The sequence below is a fragment of the Pelodiscus sinensis genome, chromosome 11, assembly GCF_052426305.1.
Source record: "Pelodiscus sinensis isolate ZL-2025 chromosome 11, ASM5242630v1, whole genome shotgun sequence".
Classification (NCBI taxonomy): domain Eukaryota; kingdom Metazoa; phylum Chordata; order Testudines; family Trionychidae; genus Pelodiscus; species Pelodiscus sinensis.
The window spans coordinates 21,236,995-21,261,839 of record NC_143062.1 but is presented as its reverse complement, the minus strand read 5'-3'; the positions used below and the strand labels follow the sequence as shown (position 1 = coordinate 21,261,839).

Below are 24,845 nucleotides of genomic sequence, written 5' to 3'. Positions count from 1 at the left end.
AAATTTGCAAATGAAATACAAAGATTTCTTCACATTTTCTGTAGTTTGACGTCTTTGGAGGAATGACTGCAATTAGAAAGGCAGCTTAATATTTACAAAATAAATCCAGGAACAAACACAAATTCAGGTTGCCTTCCAACTCTAATTTTTGGGTGGGGGCGTGGAGGGAATTTTATAGAGTATTTGAGATTAGATCTGTTTTATTAGACTTACTGTAATAAAATGTTAAACTAAACTATTGAAATATTTCCATATCAAATTTTAGAAATCTTCAACCTAGTTATTACAGAAAAGATTACAACTAGTTCTAGTGTCAGTGGTAGAAATGACTAAAAGTAGCTAAATTGAAGTATGGATATAATCAACAGAACATGAACAAGCTTGACTTTTTTTTTTTTCCCCTCTTTATAAATCTAGAGTAGCAGCTGCACAGATGAAGGGAGAATAAAGAATAGCCCCATCTCCAATGAGTAAAATCAGTTTCAATTAAATGAAAAATTCATAAGGGCTAAGTTTTTCATACTTTAAATTATAAGAGAAAAAAAATCTTTAAAGCAGTATTCAAAATATTAGTTGTATACAAAGTTCATGCTATACCTGACCCAGAAAAACCAAACACATGTAATGTATAAATATATATGTGTATATATAAATAATGTTTATTGGTTAAACTATATGTTTAACTAGTTAACTGGCCCACTATAACCAGGGGGCTGCTAGAGCAGCTGCCTGCCCACAGCACATTGGGCCAGCTGGGCTGTTCTGTCTGATCACGCTGTGGGCATGGGACTACTCCACCTGGGCTGGGCACCGATTAACCAGTTACCCCAGTAAGTATGCCAGTAAGGCAGTGCTTACTGGTTCGGTTATCCTTTGACATCCCTAATGTGGATTAACAAAATGTTATATATAACAAAGAAATACTTCTGATAAATGGCTAAAAAAAATCTGTCTGCACTGAAGTACTTTGGACTAAGTTCCTCAAAAGCTCTCTGTCAGCAATTAAGAAAGGAAATCAGTTATGTGAAGTGTTTCTATACCGGCAAATCAACAGACCTGGGTAGATTCTAAAACAATGACTGACTATCAAAACAAAGCTTTCAAATTCATTGACTATTCTAAAAAACCTTTGTTCAATTGGAATGCTGTCCAATTTGGATTTACCTCTGCAACTGTTGGCCCATAGGAGTTTAGTTCTGTGCCACTATAGAGTCCGGTCTCTTTTAAGGATCTCTTTCATTCACTCCATAATGCAAGTTTAATCTCTTGCATTTTATTAAACCAGCCCTTCCATTCCCCTGCCATGTACGGCAGTTGGACTTTTTGAAATGGCTTCAGGAGATGCACTGACTCAGCCCCTAATAAATTTGGTGACAGGGTTAGCTTGTTCAATCACGGAGAAAAAGCATAAAGGGATTATATAGCCCACTGTGAGAACCTACTGTCTTGTTGAAAACATTGAAACCTATCTCTGACAGGGAGACTTCCCCAACCACAAAGAGGAGGTAAGAATCTGCTCCAACAGCATTTGAGGTGATGGATGTGGATGCAAAAGGTTGAGGTCAGCTACACTTAACCAGTAGCTATTTCTTTCACCATGACCCAGTATTTGACTCGTGTAGAGTATTGCTTAGGAAAGATTTGTGAGCTTTTCATATTTAAAGGGACTGGTTTTGTCTTTCCTCTACTCTTTCTCTTCTTTATGACATCCTTCATGGTTTTAGCACAGAGGACAGGCCTCAGAATAGAGAGACATGTACACACAAGAGGCAGGGGGCTCACTTACAGGAGGAATTCTTGGCTCAATGAGCAGCTCCATGACTAAGACATGCAATGGGATTGTGCTGGAGACTAATTGATATCCTGAATAGAATGGCTTCCTGCCCAGACCTTGTTCTCATCATGCAATCTAGAAGGCAGAAAAACCCCAAGGTAGATAGGGCTCTCATTGGTTGTCTCTTAGATGTCTCCCAAGTGAATGAAAACATAGTTGAAACTAACCTTTTCGGCTAATACAAATTTATAAACATTTAAAATCTCTTACTAGGCTGGCCTGATGACCTATAAAGAGTGATTTCGGTTGTCACAGGCAGGATGGTTCAGGATAATAGTTAGGACTCATGTTGTAGAATTGGCTGAAAGCATCACATAAATAATGCTCTCTTTCTTAGAGAAGAGAAGGAAGCGTGGTGTAATTGATATGTTGGGGCTCTCCCCTACTAGCTCGGATTTCTGTAAACTTTTGCTCTCTAACATTGGATGCTTTTATGCTGTGCATCTTGGGTTCAGATCCTGTTTATTAAGGAAGTTTTCCATTAAGGGAATTCTTTCTGAATCCTTGATTTGCTTCTGGAGTTTCAGGGGGTGTTACTCATCCCAGGTGCCTTTTATCTGCATCTGGGGAGGCAACTGTGCATTTCACATTGTTGTAAAAATTGGGGGGGGGGGAAGCCATACTTTTGTGACCTCCATATTGGATTATAGACTCACTAAAAGATTTACCTGATGTTGCTTTGGTCCTCAAATCAAATAAGCTTCATTTTTCTTCATTTAAATCACTGTTCTGAGGTGGAGTTGGGGATGAGAGGTTCAGTCTGCAGGCTGCCCAGGGAGAGAGGACAACCTGAGCCCTTTTCTCACCTGACCCCAAGCTACTGCAGTGAAAGTGCCTGTCCATGGCTGCTGTAGCTTGAGCAGCCAGGGGAGGGGTTCATATCCCATCCAATGGGACAGACAGATAAGCAAACTCACTCTCTGAAATAGATAGCAATAACTGTCCCTTTCTCCCCCCTTCCCCCTGCTGACCCGATGGGACTTTAGCTCTCCCTTCCCCTCCCCCTCGTGGTCATTCTGCAGTATAATTGTCCTTCCTACCAAACTCCTCCCTTTCCATTTTATAAGGAACAGTTGAATTCCATGCACATCCCATTATCTTGGCACAACTACGTATCCTTGCTAGGGATGTAAGCGACTTGTCAACTATCTGATAAGCTTTTGCTTATCGGAGAATAGACACACTAGTCTTCTAGTTGCTCTCTGCACTTGCTGCCTCTATCAGAAAGAGGCAGCAAGGGGGGGGAGAGAAAGGGGTGCTGGGGGGAACCAACTTAAAAGCTGGTTCTCTCCAGCTCTGTGGGAGGGGGCAGGGGCGCAGTGGCAGTGTTCTACCATTGAAATGTACAAGAGTCCTCACTGGGGCTCTTTTACATTTCCAAGGCAGAACACTGGACAGGCTCTTGCATTTCAAAGTGGAAGCGCCCTTGTTGATTATTTGATGGAACTTCCATTGACTGTTCGATTAGTTGATTAATCTAATTTTAACATCCCTAGTCCTTGCTTTAAGTTGTAAGAGGAAGCTGCATATCAAAATTGGTGGTCCTAGCTCTTACTGTTTAAGAGTTCTTGAACAGTCAGACTAGCAAATGACACACACACACACACACACACACACACACACACACACACACACACACACATTTCTAAATATATAGTAAGATTTGTACCTGAGTCTATCTTTTAAAGACCATCTGGAAACTACATAATTTGTTGTGGAAGACTGTTGTCTGCTTGGGTGGTAATGGTAGTCATTGCAATTGATGTATATAGTACCCAGAAGCTGATACGTAACTGATTTCTAAAGCTCTGTGTGGCTTGGATCATGGATGCCACTTCATGATGAAACTCATGAGGTCAGCTGACAGTTCTAGATTTGATTTCTGGGTGCTGCTGGCAGGGAATTGTCTAGTGCAGGGGTTGGCGATCTGTGGCTCGCGAGCCAAATATGGTTCACTACTGAGCCAGATATGGCTCTTCTGGAGCTCCAGCTCAGCCTGTCTTATATCCCCCATTACCCCGAGCTGGGAACCCACATTGGTGCCATAGTCTTATGGCTCCTCACAAAATTGGAACGCCAGTGCCAGCTTCCTGTGGGACGAGAGAGCCCCAAACCTCCCCACCGGATCTGGTGTGCAGGGAAGAAGCCAAAAATGGCTTCATGTGCTGCCATTTCCTTCCCCCCGGCTGGGGGAACAGCCTCTCAGGAATGCACTTCCTGGGGGCTTCCCCTTTGCTCCCATTGGCCAGAATCCAGTGAACGGACGCAGCATGAGGCGATGTTACATGGTGCCTATGACACAATGCAAAAGCAAATAAGTAGCACTCTCTCTTGCCCACACCCCACATCTCTAGCCCCCTCACCTCCCCTGCCCACACGCCCCAGTCCACCCCAGCCAGAAACCCTGCCCCCCAGCCTGCTCCTGCATCCTCCCCCTGGCCAGACACCCTACTCACAGCCTGCTCCTGTACCCACCTCCCGCCCAAATCCTGCACTTCTATCCCATTCACTGCAGCCCTGTCCTGCACTCTTAACCCTTCATTTTTCCCCACCTTAGAGCCTGGGGAGCCCACAAAATCCACTAACCCTGGAACCTCAGAGGAGTACATCTGGCCTGAGGCCATGAGCCTCAGTCCTCCCTGCCACTCCCCCCACCTGGAGCTGGAGCATCAGGAGAGTGAGGTGCTTCAGTTGGGGGCCACATCAGTGAGGTTTGGGGAGGGGGTGTGCTTTTTGGTTTGGGTTGGGTTGGGTTTTTTTGCTTCTCACTCTGTAGGTCAGTGGCCCCTACACAAAAAAGGTTCCCCACTCTTGCCATAAATAAAAACATTCCCCACTCTTGCCATAAATAAAAACAATGTTGAAGCCTTTTGTGTTGGACATATTTTACTTTTATTTAAAAATGAAGCCTGGCCAACAGGCTCCCAATTGGGGCCCAGCCCCCATCTGACTGCAGCATCATAACACTCCTGCACCCCCCCACACCTAAACACTGAGCCCATCATACCTCTGACCCCCCTGCCTTGAGCCCTTCATACCCCCACAGCCCCAGCCCCCTGCCATAACATTACTGCACCCCCACACACCTCAGCCTTGTGCTATGAGCCCCTCTTACATCCCAACCCAGACTTCTGCACCCCCACATCCCTAGCCCCCTGCCATAAGATTGAAGACAACCTGAATGTGTTCATGAAGCTGGATTTGACCAGTTACGATGTAAACTTCAAAGAAATGTGTGAAAAGATGCAGCAGCAGAAGTTCCATTAAATAAAGTCTGTGAATACAATGTTTCACTTATGCTATTATTAATCATTATATCAGTTATCAATAATGTTAAGTTGTATGTTTTCAGTCATGCAAATTGGCATTCTTATACAGCTCTTTGTTGTCCACTTGTTCTGAATTTTGGTGTAGTTTGGCTCTTTGGTTTGAAAAGGTTGCCAGCCTCTGGTCTAGTGGCAGTATAAATTCCTTGTGTGTTTATTCAGTTAGCTAGAGAAAAAAATGCTTGTATCAGTCTTTCTGGTGATTTTAACCAACATAGGTTATTTCCCCCACACTTACACATACATGATGCATGTGGGCCAAGTGACAATAAATATGACTCTCTTGTAACATTTACTTAATTTTAATGCAGTTAACACTGACTAGGCAGACAAGTCCCAGTTATGCAGTCTATGTGATTCCCAAATGCTCTATACTCTTTGCCTTGTGGATAGTTTTTAGAAGACACTACCATATACATCCTTTGTTCTAAATAATCTGCACTTTTTTTATAGAACAGTGTGAGAATGTGTGACTTGATTTATTTTCCTTATAGCCTTCATCACTTTGAATGCCTTGCTAATGTCCATGCTATTTCTTCAGCAGTTTAAAAGCCACTGAAAAGCTAAGAATTCTTTAAAGTAATTAAACGGCAGCCATTTTCTATAAGAAACACAAAGTTAAAACATTTGCCAAATGGAAAATAGAATCAATAGAAGATACAATATTTTCCATGTGTGTTGCACTGGAGAATGAAAACAAATTATATTATAAATGGTAATTGACAATGCTCTTCTTTTTTTGCTAGTATAAAAATTTGCTTTAACATTATCCTGTTTAAAAGTAGCAAAGTAAAATTTTAAATATAGGAAATCTCTTAATATAGTAGAAAGTCTTATGACAAGCCAGTCATGCAACGTAATCTAGGTAGGCTTAGGCTTGCCATTCCGGGGTTCTTTGATTTAAACAAGAAGACACTTGTCACATTAATTTTGTACAAGGTATTTAATTAGCTTTTGAACATTTCTTCAGTGAACATTATATAGAAAAAACCTGAAGTTGATAGTACTTGGGTTCCAACTCAGAAGTACATAAACCAGATATTCGTTTTAAGTATTATACTTGGAAATTCCTGGAGTTCACCTGTTATAACATCTGTCATGTTACCTACAGAAAGCATTTTTTTTAAAAATCGAATTTAACAGAGCCATCAAGATGTGTATTTGCCTTCTTGAGTAACTGCTTAATCTTATTGTTGTGACCCTTCTGCTTCCTCTGGATCCCTCTCCCACTTTTTAATATATGTAATTATTGATGACCTTCGCTTTTGGCAGAGTTGAAATGTATATTGTAAACTCATCTGAACAGATGTAGTGTTTCCTCCAAAACACATTACACAATTGTAAGTGATCAAAGTAATATGTAATGCTAATGGTAATTTGTTTTTCAGTTTGTGTAATTGGCTTGTTTCATTTAAAAATAATAAAATATATTAGAAAATGTATTAAATGTACACACAAGGGATCCTTTGGAATGGATACAGCATTATTTACATAGATGCAGTCTTTGTTTATCACAAAAGGGTTTGTTTAATGCAAAAATCTTTGAAGCTATTGTCACCTTTGCTGTTGCAGGTAATTTCCTGTAAAAGTCGATCTTGAGGCATAAAATAATTAAAACTTTTGAAAAACTTGTAGTATTCTTAAAAATAGGATAAGGTATATTTTACTAATCTGTTCCTGCAAGATTAGGTATAAGCTTTGACACTGAAGCACAGTTGAGAGCCAAAAATGATAATTTTTTTGTGTCTCTCAAGCATAGTTCTTCTGTAGCAAGTTTAATTCCAGTGTTTTTCTTTCCTTACATGTATCATGGGTTCCTAAAACTGACTTTGTTTTTATAATACCACCCATTTAAAATTCTTCAAGATCATTCAACTAACTGTATTTGGTTTACATTATTATGTCCAAAAAGATTTAAGTATGAGCTGTTGATACACATTGCGTTTTATATTCTTTTGTTACCTTTTTACCATGCAATTCTAGATACGCCGTATCTGACATCTTGAATACTCTGTCATTCAAGGCAGCTGTGTTGCTGTCATTTGATTAACACTATGTATCCATAGAGTGATTGTCTTTTTGTTGAGTTTATGCAATAGTGTGTAGCCTAAGGCAGTCTCCATTAATTAACTCTGTGGAAGTACAACAGTTCTTACAATCTGGATCTATATAATGGTTTTGTAATTAATTTACAGTTAGTGTATTCCACGTGGGTGAGATGGCAAGCTCTGATGTTCATGCACACATTATAAACTGCTACTTTTGATGTAAGCTCAAAATCTTGCCTCTTTCACGAACATAAGTTAGTCCAACAAAAGATGTTACTTCACCCAACTTGACTTTGTGTCAGAAAGTATTCTTCCCAACTATTTTTTCTGAATACTGTGGCAGCTTCTGTGTCTGTAGTTTTTTTTTCACCAGTTCTCTGAACACTTTTTTTCTCTCTCTTTTTTTTTTTTTTTTTCTAGCCATTCCAGTCAACGCACAAACATCTAACGGTAGAAGAATTATTTGGAACTTCCTTACCAAAGGAACAACCAGCAGCTTCATATCCCAGTCCAGACAGAGTGGAGAAGTTGCAAGCTGACACTACAGGCAGAGAGCACAACTTATTCTTGCCTTTTTTACTTGAGCAGTCATCAGACACACACCAATCATTGGGGAAACCAGAGAGCACTAATGTCAAAATCAATGGCAGTACCTTGAATCAGCAGGAGTCTGTAACACCCATGCTGATTGCTCCAGCTTCCGTTTTGCAGCCTGACGTAAAGAATGTTTCAAATTATACAGTTCAGTTAAGCCCTATTCTTAATTCAGCCTCAACAACAGAAGCTCCTTCTGCTCAGATACTTTCCAACCTAAACAGTAATATGATGCAGGTGATGCATCAAACCACTAAACAGATGTCCCCAATTATGAATCAGTCACCATCTGATGTGAATCACATGCCACAAAATCTCCTTGGTGGCCAAAACCAGTTAATAGCACCTTTGGCAGTAACTAATACAGGAAATGCTTCAAATACACCCTTTGCAAATGTTGACCTTCTCCAGAAACTCAGGTTGACTCCACAACAGGACCAAATACAACAGTCTCTAAGTAAAACTACTATGATGCCTAGCAGTTCATCCACAATTAGCCAACTGGCAACACCAGAAAGCTTCAAAGAATCCCACACCAAACCAGCATCACTGAAGAGCAAAATAATCACACCCCGTCAGGTATTTTGTGGATTTATATCTAAATATATTTGTATTTCTTTTAAAATATTATCAGGCAACAAATGCTCTGTCCTTTAAATTTGAACTTCCTTAGAAATTAGGTTTTAACTCTCTAAAGGCTTTGAAGTGAGCATTTGATTTGTTAACATTAGTTTTAGATGAGAAATCTGCTCTTTCACATTAAAATTGCATATAGTTGAGATTTTGTAATTGGTTTAGGTGATGGCTTTCTCCGAGCAATATCAGTGTAACTCTCTGTCATGCCAACAGAATTTCTTAACTTTGATGGGTGGGTGTGGATGTGGGTGTGTGTTTAGATATTTTTAGTTTTTTGCTTTTATTACTTACCATTTGTAGCGTTTCCAGCTGAATTTGAAATATTCTTTCTGCAGAATTTTCTTGTGTTCATGAAGATTCTTAATTCTCCATTGTACTTTTCGGTATATGTGGATATGTTAATGGCTTGCTAAATGTTGAATAAGAATGATTTCAACCACAGGTTGGACCTCCCTGGTCCAGCACCGGCAGGACCTGACTGGTCCCAGATGAGGGATTTTGACTGACCTGGGGAGGTCATTTTTGGACCCCTGCCACCAGCTCCCCTGGCCTGCCTGCTGGCCTTCCAGCCAGCTCCCCACCTCCTGCTGGCCCCGCTGCCCTGCCTACTCCATTGGGCAGCCATCGCTGCCGTGGCTCTGGGACCCATTGCGCTGGGGCACCAGGACCAGCAGGGCGGACATGTGCCGCAGCTCCCTGCCCCACCGAGCTGCCATGGCTCCCCTCCCATCCGGGGAGTCTCGTGCTGGGTCTCCCAACACAGCTGAGCAGCCCCATTGCCACATGCTGGGCGGCCCACTGCCCTGCTGGTTCCACAGGGATCTGTGCCACTAGTCACCAGGACTTTCTGGTCCTGCAACATCTGTGATGGACCATGGATGTTGCTGGACCAGAGAATCCTAGTTAAGAATTTCTAAGTGAGAGTTGGCAGGCAGAGAAAATTTGACAAACTCTGCCAATAGACACTATTCTCTCTGTGTAATTTTCAGCTATCATAAATGATATAGCTTTTTGTAGATGAGCTGTTAATCACGCTGCTGTCACTACGGGCAAGTATGCTCCAATGTCTATATTGCAAAAATGCTACTGAATGCTGATGATGTGAATTCCTGATAAGAGGAATAAAAGTGTATTTTTACAGATTTCCTTCCTAGATAATTCTGTATAGTGCCACAGGAGTTGATAACAAGAAAGTCCAGTCAGGGTTTTGTGGAAGTATAGAATTGAATATTATTGACTTGTCTTTAGTTTCCCCTTTTATCATTCCTTCTAAGTGCTTCACCATTTCTACTGCGAATGTAATTTCCTGTTATCCAGTTGAATAGGCAATATGTGATCTACATTTTATGTAGACTACCTTGAGGTCACTGGTGTTTCCTCTTACTTCCAGAATTGTTAAACTCTTCTTTTTTTTTTTTTTTTTTTTTCCTGAAACCCAATTAAGGGTAATGAGCCTTTTCCATGTATGGAGGCAGATACCCAGATATAAATGTAAGCACAAAAGATTTTTGAGGCAGCTTGGAAGTCCCATATTGTTGTGTGAAGCTAAGGTTTGGTTTGGTTTTCTATTAATTATGTACAAGCTCACTATTTTTTTCCATCTGAGTTTTCTATTGCTTGCTGTTAACACAACCATAAAAGTAGCTAATTAAATTGAACACGCAATAGTTCATCTTCCTGCAAAACATATGAATTTTCTCTTGTACCTACTTCTGGAGTCATGCAGAATTTTAGTTCTGTTTTTAGCATTTATGCAGATTAAACAGATCTATTTACAATAGATTTATCATGTTCTCTTAGGGTACGTTTAGACTGCACTGGTAAATTGGAAAAAGATACGTGATTTGTGGTATGCAAATCATGTATCATTATCCGATTTACTTTCGGAAGAGGCTTTTCTGAAATTTGGTGCATCTACAAGGCATCAAATTTTGGGGAAAAGTGTTCTTTCAGGCCATCCCTGAATGAGGTTTACAGGGATGGTGAAACAGCGCGCCGGCTTTTTCGAAAATTTTTCCGAAAAATTGGACGTGTTCCTTGGACATGGTGTAGCTTTTCTGGGATACCGCTGGTATCCCGGAAAAGCAGTGCAGTCTAGATGTAGCCTCACTTTCATTATATTGATGTAATTTATCAAGATGTGATTGTAAATGGGGAATCATTATCAAGTAGATGTGCTTCAAGTGGGGTCCTGTAGGACTAAGGACCAACCTTGCACTTTTTAACATTTTTATTCATGAACTGGAAGAAAACATGAAATCTTCACTGATAATTTTTGTCATCTGCAAACGTTAGGGGAGTGGTAAATAGTGAGGAAGACAAGTTACTAAAACAGATCTGATTCAAGATACTCTCTGAAATTCTAGCAAACTACAGTATTTTTGGATTTCAATTATATATTGAAGTTTTTACATTGCTTAAAGGGAAACACGGAATAGAATTTTTCTATGAACTTGTTCTTTGTTTACTAAAACTTATTGAGCATTTAATTTTGGGGGAGAGGGGGCTGGTTTTTGCTATCATTTTCCAGCATACCTGAACATTTGGGTTCCAAGACGTAATTATTTTTAACTTCGATAGTCCCTGTCTTTGGAATTCTTTAACTATGGTTAAATGGCTACTGATTCTGCAGCCTTCGAATATAAACTCCAATCTTGTAAAGGCAAGTTGAAAAAACAATGTTTTGATCTGTTGTTTTGCTCCATTTATTAAATGTACAAATATAAAAAACTGCATAGACTTGTGTACTATGTCTGTTGTAGATGTTGACTTGTAACAGCAAAGAAAATATATAATTTAGATGTAGGAGAAAAAGATTATACTATTACTACAACAAATTGAAATGCTGACAGTAACATGTACACTTTCTTTAAAATTGCAGATCATACAACAAATCAGGGAGCCAGAAGTATTTCCACAACCCAAGGCTTTGCCAAAAGCCAACCAAGTAAGTATTTTAAACTTTTCTTGAGGAAATGAAATATTTCGCATGTCTACATTTTTTTTTCTATTTTACGGCAAATAATTTCTTGTATCTTGAAGACTCAGGTTCAAGACTGTAGTCATTAACATGTCCTTTATTCCTTTTCCACCTCTAAAAGTTCAGAAAATGCTATTATGTTTAGGAAAGAAGTCTATATACTAAAAATGGCTTCTCTTTAATGTATGATCTCTTCCCTGTATGTTAGCTGTACAGTGCTTGGGAATGTGAACTAGTCTTTGTGTTTTGTGAGGTATGAACAGAAACAGCAGACTTACCGCAACGTCTTTTATTGTTGGTGGTGGTGTTGATCTTCTAATCTCAGGTTTGAACCAGTAGCGGTTTTTAAAAGCATTTTCATATGTAAATGGTGGTAATTGAGAAATAGTAAGTAGAGATCTCCGTATTTCCATAAATATTTTTACTTAGATGTAACCCCAATATAAACATTAAGAGCTTCAATCTATTTTGGAAACTAGGAACTGTGCAAACATGTGACAGTCCCTATCCCAAATAACCTTACAATCTAAAAGACAAGGTAGACATATCAGGGGAAACATGAAGGACAGCATCCCAAAAGGTATTGTGATCTAGCACAGACTAGTTATGAGCACAATTTGTAGCTAATTGGTAGCAGTAATCATTTTAATTACCACTTCCCATTTTTATAGATTCCATTTTTAAGTTGTTAGAATCACAAAAGAATAACCTTTGACTATCAGCTTAATATAATCTCAAAATGAATTTTGAGAGTTGAATAAAAAATAATTAGCAGTAGCCAGAAAGCAAACTCATATCTTGTAAAATATACCTGACCTCTAATGATTTTTATTTAATCTATTTCTAAATGAAATACATAATGAAATGTAGGCCTTAACTGGTGGCCATAAGCATCTAAACTGATTAATGGCTTTAGAAAAATCATGAATGGTAGTAAGGCTTTTAAACACTATTTCTAAACTATGCTGTTCTAATTCCTCTTACATTATTTCAAAGCTGCTTTAGTAGTATGTTCATCTTTAATCAAGAGGGCAGAGAAATGACTTTGTTCACAGTTCAGTGAAGTCTGGAAATTGGCCAATAGTCAATGATCAGTTAGCTGTGTGACCGCAGCAACAAATGTATTACTTTTGAACTCAGAGACAATTTAGTGTGGTAGTAGTGTGCCACTGACTAAATGTGCAGGTTTAAATGTACTGTGATTATTTTTTAAATAAAATCTTATAGTGATCTTTTCCCTGTAATGTGATATTTTCTCTGTGTTGAATTTAATATATATTGTGTGGTTTAACCCTTTTAATATGACTCTCATGTAAACATCTAAGCTGGATAGTTTTGCCTTGTTTCTTTTTATAATAGTCTTAAGATTTCAAATTTCCGAAGGAAGCTTTTTGTTTGTGTATAAAGTTGATTTGAGTTTACCATTTATTTATACAGTAAAACTCCATTAGTCCGGCATCCAATGCTCCGGGACTCCTGATGGTCCGGCACCATCAGGAACCCGGAAGTGCTGGGGCAGCCGGACAGACTTCCCCCATTCAGCTGCTGCTGAAACTGACCAGCAGCTGAGTCGGGGAAGCCGGGAGCAGAGCAGTTGGGGTGCTGCTGGGTTGGTCTCGTAGCGCTGCCCCTCGGGGCTGCAGGACCAACCCCGCAGCACCCCAGCTGCTCTTGGGGACGCCTGGGGCAGAGCAGCTGGAGTGCTGCCGGGTTGGTCCCGCAGCGCCAAAGGACGGCGCTGCGGGACTAACCCGGCAGGACCCCAGCTGCTCTGCCCCAGGGGTCCCAGATTCAGCCGCTGCTGAAACAGATCAGCAGCTGATTCCAGGAAGGATTTCAGCTGCTCTGCCCGGGGCTTCCTGGAGTCAGCCGCTGATCTGTTTCAGCAGCGGCTGACTTGGGGACCCCTGGGGCAGAGCAGCTGGGGTGCTGCCAGGTTGGTCCCGCAGTGCCGAGGGGCTGCGCTACGGGACCAACCCGGCAGCACCCCAGCTGCTCTGCCCCAGGCCACAGGATTCAGCTGCTGCTGAAACTGACCAGCAGCGTCAGTTTCACCAGCAGGCTGAATCCAGACGCCTGGGGCAGAGCAGCTGGGGTGCTGCGGGGTTGGTCTTGTAGCACCGCCCCTCGGCACTGCGGGACCAACCCGGCAGCACTCCAGCTGCTCTGCCCCAGGCATCCCCAAGAGCAGCTGGGGTGCTGCTGGGTTGGTCCCACAGCCCCGAGGGGCAGTGCTACGGGACCAACCGGGCAGCACCCCAGCTGCTCTGTCCCAGGCGTCCCCAAGAGCAGCTGGAGTGCTGCTGGGGTGGTGCCGTAGCGCCGCCCCTTGGGCATCCCCGATTCAGCTGCTGCTGAAACTGACCAGCAGCGGCTGAATCAGGGACGCCTGGGGCAGAGCGGGACTATCGTAAGGGGGGGCTATGAGAGGTCTGGGGTGGCATCCCCTCCCACCCCACTCCAGACCCCTCATAGCCCCCCCTTCTGATAGTCTGTCATATCTGATAATCCGGCACCCCCTGGGTCCTAAAGGTGCCGGATTATCGGAAGTTTACTGTATTATACCAGTGGGTACTTTATTTCTGCTTCCCTGTTTTGGTGAAACTGGTGGTAGTGTCAAAATGAATCCTAAATATGTTGGTCATCTAGGAAGCCTAAGCAAAAGAAGCAGATATATCAGAATATGCTATATAAAACTGAGGTGACAGGGAGTCTTCAGATTAATCACCAGAGAGAGAGAGTTTTCTCTAACCCCCTCAAACAGATCTAGACTTCTGATAATTTGGGGCTCTTAACTTCAGTGGAAGGTATTGTTATAGTGAGTTAATATAAAGAAAATGGACCCAAAGCTATGGAGGCATGCTTTCAGAAATGAGCTTCATGAGTTGTAATTAAAGAACAAAATCAGATGAATTTTAATGTCATTGATTCCAAATTATTATTTGGCATTTTGGTTTGATATAATGCTACATTTCATTGGATGGTGGAGACTCCAGGGAATAAATCCAGGGTCTCCATGTTCCAGGCTTCAGAGGAACAGAACAGTTTGAGGAGTAGTTGACTGATACAGGATTAAATTTTTGCAAACATGTAACAACCTTTTTGATTTTCCCCAGAAGACTAGTCTTTAGGGCCACTAAGATACGTTATTCATCGTTTCAGTCTTGAGCTGCATTACAAACTTCTGTTGCTATAACTATGTCACTCAGGGTTTTGGAAAATCCACACCCCAGAGCAATGCAGTTATACCAACTAAACTCCTGGAATAGACAGTGCTAGGTTGACAGGAGATGCTCTCCTATCACTGTAGGTAGCATCTTCACTAAGTGCTATAGTGACACAGTTTCAGTGCTTTAAGTATGGACCGAGGTGGGCATGATATACCTGTGGGCTAGATCCAGTCCACCAAGCCTTTTAATCTGGCTCGCGGCCTACCTCTGCCACACTGCAGCGCTGCACAAAGTAACTAGCTGCTCCCTGTGGCTCTATGGGAGGAGGGGGTAGGCTTCACACACTACCATCATCCCCAGCAAAATCTCTCCGCTCCTATTGGCTAGAAATCACAATGCAGAGAGTCCCATGGAACAGCCAGCCAAGGGACTGCTGGCAGACAAGAAAGCCTGCTTGAGAGTGCTGCTGGCCGGGACCTGCTTAGATAAGTGTCTCCCGGCCACAGCCTGTATCTGGCACCCGGATGCATTCCTGCATTCAACTCCCTCCTAGACCCTGCACCTCCTACATCACTTCTGCACCTAACCTCTGTGCCAGACCCCATATCCGCTCCATAGAAAAGTGCGGCCCTTGACCACTTACCAGAATCTTGTAGTGGTCTCCTACCAAAATTATTGCCCATCCCTGATGTAGATGAACCCTCAGTTCTTGCTAACCTGATTTACTTTATGCAGAGTTAAGAACGCAACAGGGTAATGATTACAGGGAAGAATTTTGCCTATAAAAAGATAAGTCTCAATTTTATTCAGGCCCTTCAAGTTTTGTATTTGTAAAGCAAACTGATATGACTCGGCTTTTGCAGCATAACCAGCTGGCTTGTTACAAGTATATGTTTTTAAAGAACTCAGTATGATAATTGTCATCCCTAAGTGCCAGTGCCCTGAGGAGCTGCTAAATTCCCTAGTGTCCTTGACATTCCTATTCCACCCAGTAGTTGATTAATCTGTTTTCTCTAGCCTGTCTTTTTTGAAATCCTGGTTTTTAAAAATTGCTTATGCATGACTTTTTTTTTTCAGCTGTCCAACTACCTAAAGTGCCAAGTGTTTTAAAAACAAAATTATAATCAAAAGATCCAAAGCATAGTTAAACACCATCAGTGAGATTTCAAATGAAGCCATTTTAAATCCTCCAGATTCTTAATCTAATTAACCAATTTATTTGACCTTAACAAAAATTTAATCTGAATCCTAAAGGTACGTCTACATTGCAAGGCTAAACTCGAATTAAGCTATGCAAATTCAGCTACATCAATTGAGTAGTTTAAGTCGAAATAGCTTAATTCGGCTCTTGGCACTATCTACACAGCAGGAAGTCAAAGGAAGAACATAATTCCTTCAACTTCCCTTACTTCTCATGAAATTAGGGATTCCATGAGTCGAAGTAAGAAGTCCTCCAGCTCAAACTATTTCAAAATAAAGGCTTGTAGTATAGATATGCACTATGAAATAATGCTGCTGTGTAGATGTATCCTAAGAGGAAAGAAAAAGCTTTGGATACTCTTCTGATTTCGGTCATAGTTTGAAATGGTAAAATACAGCAGTCTTGTCCCTGAAGCCCAGTAAAGGCTCTCCCGTACTCTACAGATATCCATATTAGTCTTTACAAACAGATATTTGTCTCTGAGAGTTTGATATATAAAAGTACTCTGAATTTCTGTTTAGATAACATAAATGGTTAATTCAAGCAACAATGGTTAATTCATCCAGGTTCTTACAAAGACACTGATGTCTGCAGTACATGAGTGCTTAATTATTTTACTTTCTTTTGCAGGTGACACCTTCTCAGTTTGTTACAGCCACCACCACAGTGACTTCTTCAGTCCTCTTGTCTCCTAGTGTTTTCCAACAGTCAGCGGCAAAATCTACTGAAACGGAAAATAAAGCTAGCACCTCTTCTCCTCTCACAGTTGGAGCAACTGAAATTCAGACAATGCCTCCTACTGTTCTCAGTAGATCTCAGCTCCAGGAAACATTAATACATCTAATAAAGGTACTGTCAGTATCAGATTAAACCGCTTTGGGGTTTTTTCTGAATACGGAGGCAAGTAATGAGACTCTGTGCACTTGCAACTCTCACTGGATTCAGTAGATGTTACAAGAGCTCAGCACTCTTGAGAGCCTGATTCCACACAGTTCCATGTGTAGAGCTGATCCCTCGACTTAAGGTACATTTCTTCCCAGGAGGGCACAATTTACATCCTCTTTGGGATCCAGGTTTAGTGATGAAATGGGGAACAGCTGAGAGTAAGGCCACGAGGGACATGCATTGGGCCTTTTCTTTTTCCATCAACATACATCTCTGTGAAAATCTGCAGAAAAATTAATGCAGCTTCAGGATGTATTAATCTTCCTATAGAGCTCCTCCTGTGCCTTAGCTCCCTCTAACAAGGGAGTTCTTAAGGCCTGCAATCTTTGGCAGCTCAGTTCCAGTGGATTTGCTCTGAGCAGAAAGACAATCAGAGACCACTCTACAGATTGCTCTGACCTCTTGTGTATATCACGGGATCTGCAGAATTTGTAGGTAAAGGGAGAAGTTGCATTGTTCCTGTTCCATTCTGTGGGGTTTTATGTTAAAAGGCGTGATTTGATACATGATCTTATCCACAAGAAGTTAAAAAATATATTTAAAATGAAAATATATTTCATTAATAGCTCAATCTGATATTAACTTGTTCCATTTTTATTTAACAAAATATTCCTTGTTTTTTGTTCCTTTAAGGTGTGAGCTCACCTTGAAATGGAAACTGCAAGCATTCTGATTAATGAATTAGGAAGTTTTAATTAGCATGCTTTAATGCATCAATTAATATTTCTTCTGCAGTTCAGTTTTGCAGCTTTCCTCAGGGTGGTTCTCCTCTTAGAATGTCGTTACAGCACAGTTGCATTGATGCACCTGCGCCACCGTAGCACTTCAGTGAAAACACTACTATACCAACAGGAGAGCTTCTCCTGTCAGCATGGTTAAAACATCTTCATTAGCAATGACAGCTATGTCGATATGACAAGCCCTCCCATCGATATAGCGCTGTCAGTCAGTTACTAACTGGCAGCGAGGTCAGTACAACTACGTTGTGCAGGGATGTGGATTTTTTTCCCCACTCCTGAGTGATGTAATTATATCAATATAATGCAGACCTAGCCTCAGTGAATCACAATCGAGCTATTGCTCCTATAGGGACACATAGCAAGAGGACTATTTAGCCTCTTTCTGTTGTAAAATTACCACTAGTGTTACAAAACTTTGTGCAACATCAGGGATCTCTTGCTCGTTCCACGCTGATAGGTCTTGCACCTAAGACTACAGACACATAGCTCTTAGTGATAAATGTTTAGGACTGGAAGGGGTCATAGGAAGTCATTTCAGCTTGGTGGCTGTTTTTATTCTTTTTCATTACTTTTTTTGGGGGGGAGGGGGAATAGGTCAAATAGCTGCAACAACAACAAAAAATTGCTGACCCAGGAAAAACCTGCAAACTGAGCTCAACTACCAGTCTTTATTAGTATTAATTATTTAGTTATTTACTAGGAGGCTGTGTCCTCTGCTCGCTACACTCGCCAGCCCCCCTCTCTCTGGAGGCTTTTGCAGACAGAGAGCGTGAGATCTACGCTCATCAGTCCGCCTCTGGCGGCTTTCTCGGGGGCTGAACCTCCTTCTTGCTATGCTGGCCAACCCCCCTCTCTCTGGCAGCTTTCGCAGCCTGAGAGCCTGATGACGTCATTCTGTTGCCCATCAGGAAATTATTTTTATATATATATATATATATATATATATATATATATATATATATATAAAGGGGGGTGGGGAGGGAGAGAGATTACAATCATCATTAGTCAGATTGCACTGATTTCTGCTTATAACCTTGAGGATACTATTTGTGCTGTTCCATTTCACAGGGAGTGTGACTTTTGAGGTACAGTCAGTATATGCCCTATTGAGGCAGGAAACTGAATGCTGATCAAAATTGTCCTTCTCAGAAGTGGGAGATTATTTTATATATGTCCACAGTAGAGTACAAAGGTCTGAAATGCAAAAATGCTGAGAGAGAAGAATATTCGTCAGTTCATTCTGATTGATTGGGTGTCTGTTGTATGCTTTATCAATATATATAAATGATGAGAGCCTAAGAAATGGCTCAAACCTAAGAATGGTTAGAACATAAGAAAATTAGAATAGCTTTAAATACTGCATATTAGTGTACTTTTTTCCCGCTACCATATTGATCTAGGATTTTAGGCCCAGGAACACGCTGAGACAAAAATTGGTCTTAGAAGTGTAAGTCATCACAGAAAGTCTTTTCATATAATTGCTGGCATTGGCTGGAGGTGGATTTGGATGTTGGTGCTTTTCAGGAACGCACAAAGAGCAAAATTCTTTGTACCCCTGTGATGCTCAAATAATGAGACTTGATGTGCTTGAAGTCAGCAGGAGTTTTGACAGACAGTGAAACTACAGTAAACTTCCGATAATCCGGCACCTTTAGGACCCAGGGGGTGCTGGATTATCACATATGCCGGACTATCAGAAGGGAAAGCTATGAGGGGTCTGGAATGGAGTGGGAGGGGATGCCACCCCAGACCCCTCATAGCCCCCCCTTACAATAGTCCGGCTCTGCCCCAGGCGTCCCTGATTCAGCTGCTGCTGGTCAGTTTCAGCAGCAGCTGAATCGGGGATGCCTGCAATAGAGCAGCTGGGGTGCTGCCGGGTTGGTCCTGCAGTGCCGAGGGGCAGCGCTACGGCACCAACCGGGCAGTACCCCAGCTGCTCTTGGGGATGCCTGGGACAGTGCAGCTGGGGTACTGCCCGGTTGGTCCCATAGCGCAGCCCCTCAGGGCCCCAAAGGATGGCGCTGCGGGACCAACCCAGCAGGACCCCAGCTGCTCTGCCCCAGGGGTCCCTGATTCAGCCGCTGCTGAAACAGATCGGTGGCTGATTCCAGGAAGCCTGGGGAAGAGCTGCTTTGCCCCGGGCTTCCTGGAATCAGCCACCGATCTGTTTCAGCAGCGGCTGAATCAGGGACAGCTGGGGTCCTGCCGGGTTGGTCCCGTAGCCCCGAGGGGAGCGCTAGGAGACCAACACGGCAGCACCCCAGCTGCTCTGCTCCCAGCTTCCCCGATTCAGCTGCTGGTCAGTTTCAGCAGCAGCTGAATGGGGGAAGCCTGTCCGGCTGCCCCAGCACTTCCGGGTTCCTGATGGTGCCGGACCATCAGGAGTCCCGGAGCATTGGATGCCGGACTAATGGAGTTTTACTGTAGTACCTTCCCTTAGGACTGTAATGCACGTTCTTTTCCACCCATTTAAAACTACTAGTAATTGCATGGGCTGGAATGGTGGTGGCTGTTGTGCTTCTTGTGCTGGATGTTAGGACCACTTGACATGAATAATCATGGTTCTTAGATTTCTAGCCCCCAGCCTCTCACTCCCTCAATTTATGTGATGCCTGTGTAGCTGTGCCTTCATGCAGCTAATCCTCTCTATATTCCCCATTCTTCAGGCTTTAAGTTTTGCATATTAGATAGGAAAAATCAGCACTTAAGTGTATGTTTTTAGTTAATGTTCTGCATGTGCTCTTTTCCCCTCCTGCAGAATGATTCCAGTTTTCTCAGTACTGTTCATGAAGTCTACTTGCAAGTCCTGACCAAGAATACAGACCTCAAACTATAATTGAAGTTAATTCAGTTCAACTGACAGTATGTCTGCTTCTGAAACAATTATGCCTCATCTATAAAGTTGTAATATTTTTTTAAAAAGAATATTTAGTTTTCAGCATCTTGAATTTTGAGCCTATTGGGAAAGACTATAAAATTACTTCTAAAAGTAATCTTCTCAGAAGTGATCTAGGTTTCACTGTGATCATCACCAGCAAATCTTTGTTTTGAAGTCAAATTTGTTTAGTTGCATATTTGCATTTTTTAGCAATAACTGGATGAGCACATGTTTTCTCTGACTTTTATTTCCAGCTACCTTCAGTACTAAAACGTTAAGGGGAGCAGTAGTGGTTTTTAAACTCTCCAGTGGACAGTACACTACACAGATCAGAACAAAACTCGTTTGTAAAACCCACTTACGGTTGTGAAGGCTTTGTACAGGCTGGGGAATCTCATTTATCATAACTAGCTGGATGCCCTTAGAGCTAGATGTTTGAGGTAAGGGTTAAAAATACTTTTACCCATTCTTGTCCAACAAACAGCTTCTTCCCAATGCATATCCTTACTTTGAAAGGATCCTTTAGGTTTTGGTTTTTGCATCTTTGGTCACAAGTACGTGTCCAGTAGTGTGCGCTCAGTTTCTCTAAAAAAGAGGATTTTCTAGAATAGGACAATTGTGTTATTTAAGTAACAGCTTGATTCTGTACTTAAAATTAGATCTGAGAGAGAACACCACTCGAAGACTATATTGTTTTCCTGTTCTCTGGAACTCTATAATATTTTCAGTATATTGTTTCTGTTAAGCTAAAGATGGGCCAATGCTAGAATTGAGTTTTCATTCCATACTTGTGTTGGCACGGTCACGCTGAAAACTCTACAGATGGAGAACTGCAAACTGACCCCTTGCCTACATGTTTTTTTTCACATTGCATAGTACAGGGGTTGTATTTAGTTGAAAAGTGAACACTTCTTACATATGGTTTACCATATCCTTATTTACCATTGTAAGAATCCGATTTCTTCATGTCTCCCCACTTGAAGTCAGAAAAGAATCTCTTGTTATTTTTTACTATGCTGCTATTGGTCTATCAGTGACTTATATTTATTTCTATATGGCATGCAAAGGTACTTAGTAATACTTTAAAATAGGTCTCAGTTGATTCCAGCAATAGTTATTTTAAGGACTGGTTTTTGAGTAGAGAGGTCTTGGTATATTTGGTAAAGGATAATTTGTAGTAAATTTAACCAGTTAGGATGCTTTGCTTATTTTTTCCAAGCACTATTGCAATGAAGAAGGAACAAGTTTTGTTTGGCTGTATAAAATAGAATGTCCTAGTGATTAGTTGTAATAATGTTGGCATAGTCAAGGGTGCAGTGTCATTTCATTGGAAATGATCAACTAAGCTTTAATTGTGACTCAGTCACAAATCAGTGTGCTTATAACAAATTGTGTGTGTTTTTCATATGTCTAATAATTATTTTAATTTGAACTTTGTGCATGAATAGAAAAGGGTTTTGTTAAGCAAAATCTGCCTTCTGAAGAGTTTTTCAACCTTTGAACTCAGTGTTTTCAATTTAAAATATTTAGTATTTTATATTAGTGTGCAGAATTCAGGGAAATGTGCTAGCGATCATGTGAATTTACCAATATGTAAGCATTAATCGTAGCATTTGAATTCAGCAAGGAAGACTTTCTGGACCTTGTAAGGAAGAAGGTGATCTTCCTATACACCTACCAGACTTATAATAATATGCACAAAGCAATGTAAATTTCATTAGTTTGCTTAAGTCCATACACCTAATACAAATAAAACTTGAAGACCTTTTCTGCAGGAGAAAGAACGGGGGAAAAATGCCAAATTAGTGAGCAGTGCTCTTGGATATAGTCCTAGTGGAAAATAACTAAGGCCATCATTAGATGTCTTTTCTCTGGCTTCAACAAATACAGAAACAGAACTTTCTTGACTTTTTTTTTTTTTTTTTTTTTTTTTAAAGCATTTCTACTAAATGAGGGTGACTGGAAAGAGGAATTCCCAATATAGAAATGAGAAAAGGAATTACTGAGATAATAACAATTACAAATATTTGTGTTAACTTTCAGTTAAATACAGTCACATCCTTAAAATGCCATATCCAAAGATTTATAGAAATGATGGGATACTAAAGATTTCTCTCATATGGATTGGACTTTCATTTTAAGTCTGTAAGTCATGAACAGTTGATCATTTGGGAATGTTGTTTTAATTAGCAAAGTATTATAAGGTGATTATGATCTAAACCCCAAACATTTTTATTTAACGTGCTTGTGTTATACCTGTCGAGGAACCTCAACAAGATATTGGTAGAGCCAAGTTCTCTTAAATTTTTATATTACACTAGCCTGGAAAAGTGTCGTCTTCCCAGTTTGCAGAATGAATGTAAAGCATAGTGATGACTAAGCAAGCTTTCTAATGAGTACAACTGATTTCTATTCACACTGAATTCTTACCCACATTTACTCCAACTGCTGTATGTATAAACAGACACACACTGGGAGAACTGGAGTCTCTTGTAGTATACCGAACTGTTGTAATAAGACAAAATTTAACAGAGAAACCTCTTTAACGAAGGATTGCATTGTAAAACAGAAGCTCTGCTTCAGAATAAAACTGGAGATGTTTTATAATGTGGAAGTCGTTTGATGGCTTTATTCTGACTATTTTGAACTTTTGTATTCTAAAATTGTCAAGTTAGTTTCATTGCTTGATTTATATTAGCTGCAAGTACTGATTGCTAATGCATAGCTAGTTACTATGGGTCATAACAACTTAACATCATTTAAAGTGACTTTTTATTTTGGTAAAAACTACTACTTAATGTGATCGTACCCTTCAGCTCTGAGAGCGAAAACTGTTAGTTTAGGAGTTTAGACTTTATCCCCAAAATTGATTATCAGTCTAAGGATGTGATTTATGTGGTCACTGTTAAGTCACTTTAAAAATGATAATCTTCAAATATAGTTTGAAGATTTACAGCTTTATTATTCACAAAATTAAGGTTGTTTCTCAGTTTTGTAGCTGTTACATTAATTTCCACAGTTTTATGGAAGATGCCAAACCTGTATTGATTTGAAAGCAGTATATCTTGTCGAAATAAAAAACATTTACAAAAGAATTGAGGCAAACTGCGAGAGTGATTATTAAGTTTAGTTTCATAACAACAAATTGCCAGGTATTGATATTCAGCATGTTTGAACATTTCCTAATGGACATGTTTCATTTTGCCTACATTTTCTTTTGCTTCATTTTGGTGCATTCCTTGAACCTATAATGCCCTATCTAGTCAAGTATGTAATTACTGGGAAACTTTCAAAAGAGTGATTATTTTGGAATGTTATCTTTAAAAGGGTGTGAGAAACCAGCCATTTTCCCCAGCTATTTGAATTGTTTCTTGCCTACAGCATACCTTTTACAGGAGGAATGTGTGCAATATATTTCACCTCAATTTAATCTGACATTGGTGTGAAAATGTTAAGATGCAATATCTTCCTTCGACTTTAAATTGGAAAAAATTGCAATATCTTTCCCTGATGGTCTATTTATTTTTTATCTATTTTGTGTATGGGCCCACTGGGGGGAGGGTTAAAATATAAAGTAAGCATTTAAAATGCATGAATTTTTTTAACCACTTTTGGCTTCATGGGTTATTATTTACGTGCATGTTTTTACATTATGAAGATGCTCAAGACATTGGGCTTTTTAGTAATTCTGGACATATGGTCTACGAACAGGTGTTTTTTAAAGTCAATAAACGTAGATACTGCATCACTAACATTATGGTATGATATGGACTTCATTATATCCTCTATGTATGTTTGCAAATATTAAGTTATTGCATAAATGTTTAAGAACTAGCATTTTTCATTCAAAATTTTGTACATTTGCAAATATATTTTTGTAATAAAATTTCAAAAACAAATATTTCAGCACCTCTTACTGTTTTCCAGTGGTTTTTTTCATTTATAGAGATAGAAACTAGCTATGGGTAGAGACTCAAAAGTTCATGGGCTGCCTTAAATTTTTAGATTTGGCAAACCAACCAATAAATCTGTAGTATCTGCACTGCTGATACTACAAATTGAACCTCTCTAAGCTGGGACTCTCTGGTCTGGCAACATCCATAGCCTGGCAAGATCACAGATGTTCCTTGTCCAGTGGAGGGCAAACAGCCTGGAACCCAGCCAGGCTTGTGGAAGGGGAGCTGGCATGGCAGCGGGCTCTAGGGGGGCCAGCAGAGCTAGTGGCTGGGAGTCCAGCCACAGGAGCCCAGTTGAGCCAGCATCGGGGGGGGCCAGCGTGGCAGTGGGCTCTGGCAGGGATGGCATCTGGGCTGGGGATATGAATGGTTAACTGGTTACCTGGTAAGCATCACCCTTGAGAGCTGCTCCAGCCCGTGAGAGCTGGGAATTGGAAGTCTTTTATGTGAGGCCAGAAGATTCGCAGGTGGGGAGCCAGCAACTCCCTCCGTCCCCTGGCTTTCTGCTTTCACCCTACGTGAGGCTGCCAACTCCCA

General features: G+C 40.7%; 1 protein-coding gene across 3 annotated transcripts in view; it reads left to right on the top strand.

Moving 5' to 3' along the window:
• DCP1A (decapping mRNA 1A) overlaps nucleotides 1-24,276 on the top strand; it is a 57,261-nt gene extending 32,985 nt beyond the window's left edge. For 2 of the 3 annotated variants that reach the window (XM_025188057.3, XM_075938915.2), the window contains 4 exons: nucleotides 7,629-8,381; nucleotides 11,320-11,385; nucleotides 16,420-16,638; nucleotides 20,233-24,276. In XM_025188057.3, coding sequence (XP_025043842.2) covers nucleotides 7,629-8,381; nucleotides 11,320-11,385; nucleotides 16,420-16,638; nucleotides 20,233-20,310 — 1,116 coding nt within the window. In that variant the 3' untranslated portion in view covers nucleotides 20,311-24,276. The remainder of the gene's footprint in view (nucleotides 1-7,628; nucleotides 8,382-11,319; nucleotides 11,386-16,419; nucleotides 16,639-20,232) is intronic. The other variant, XM_006129734.5, reaches the window with a different exon arrangement.
• The last annotated feature ends 569 nt before the right edge of the window (nucleotides 24,277-24,845 follow it).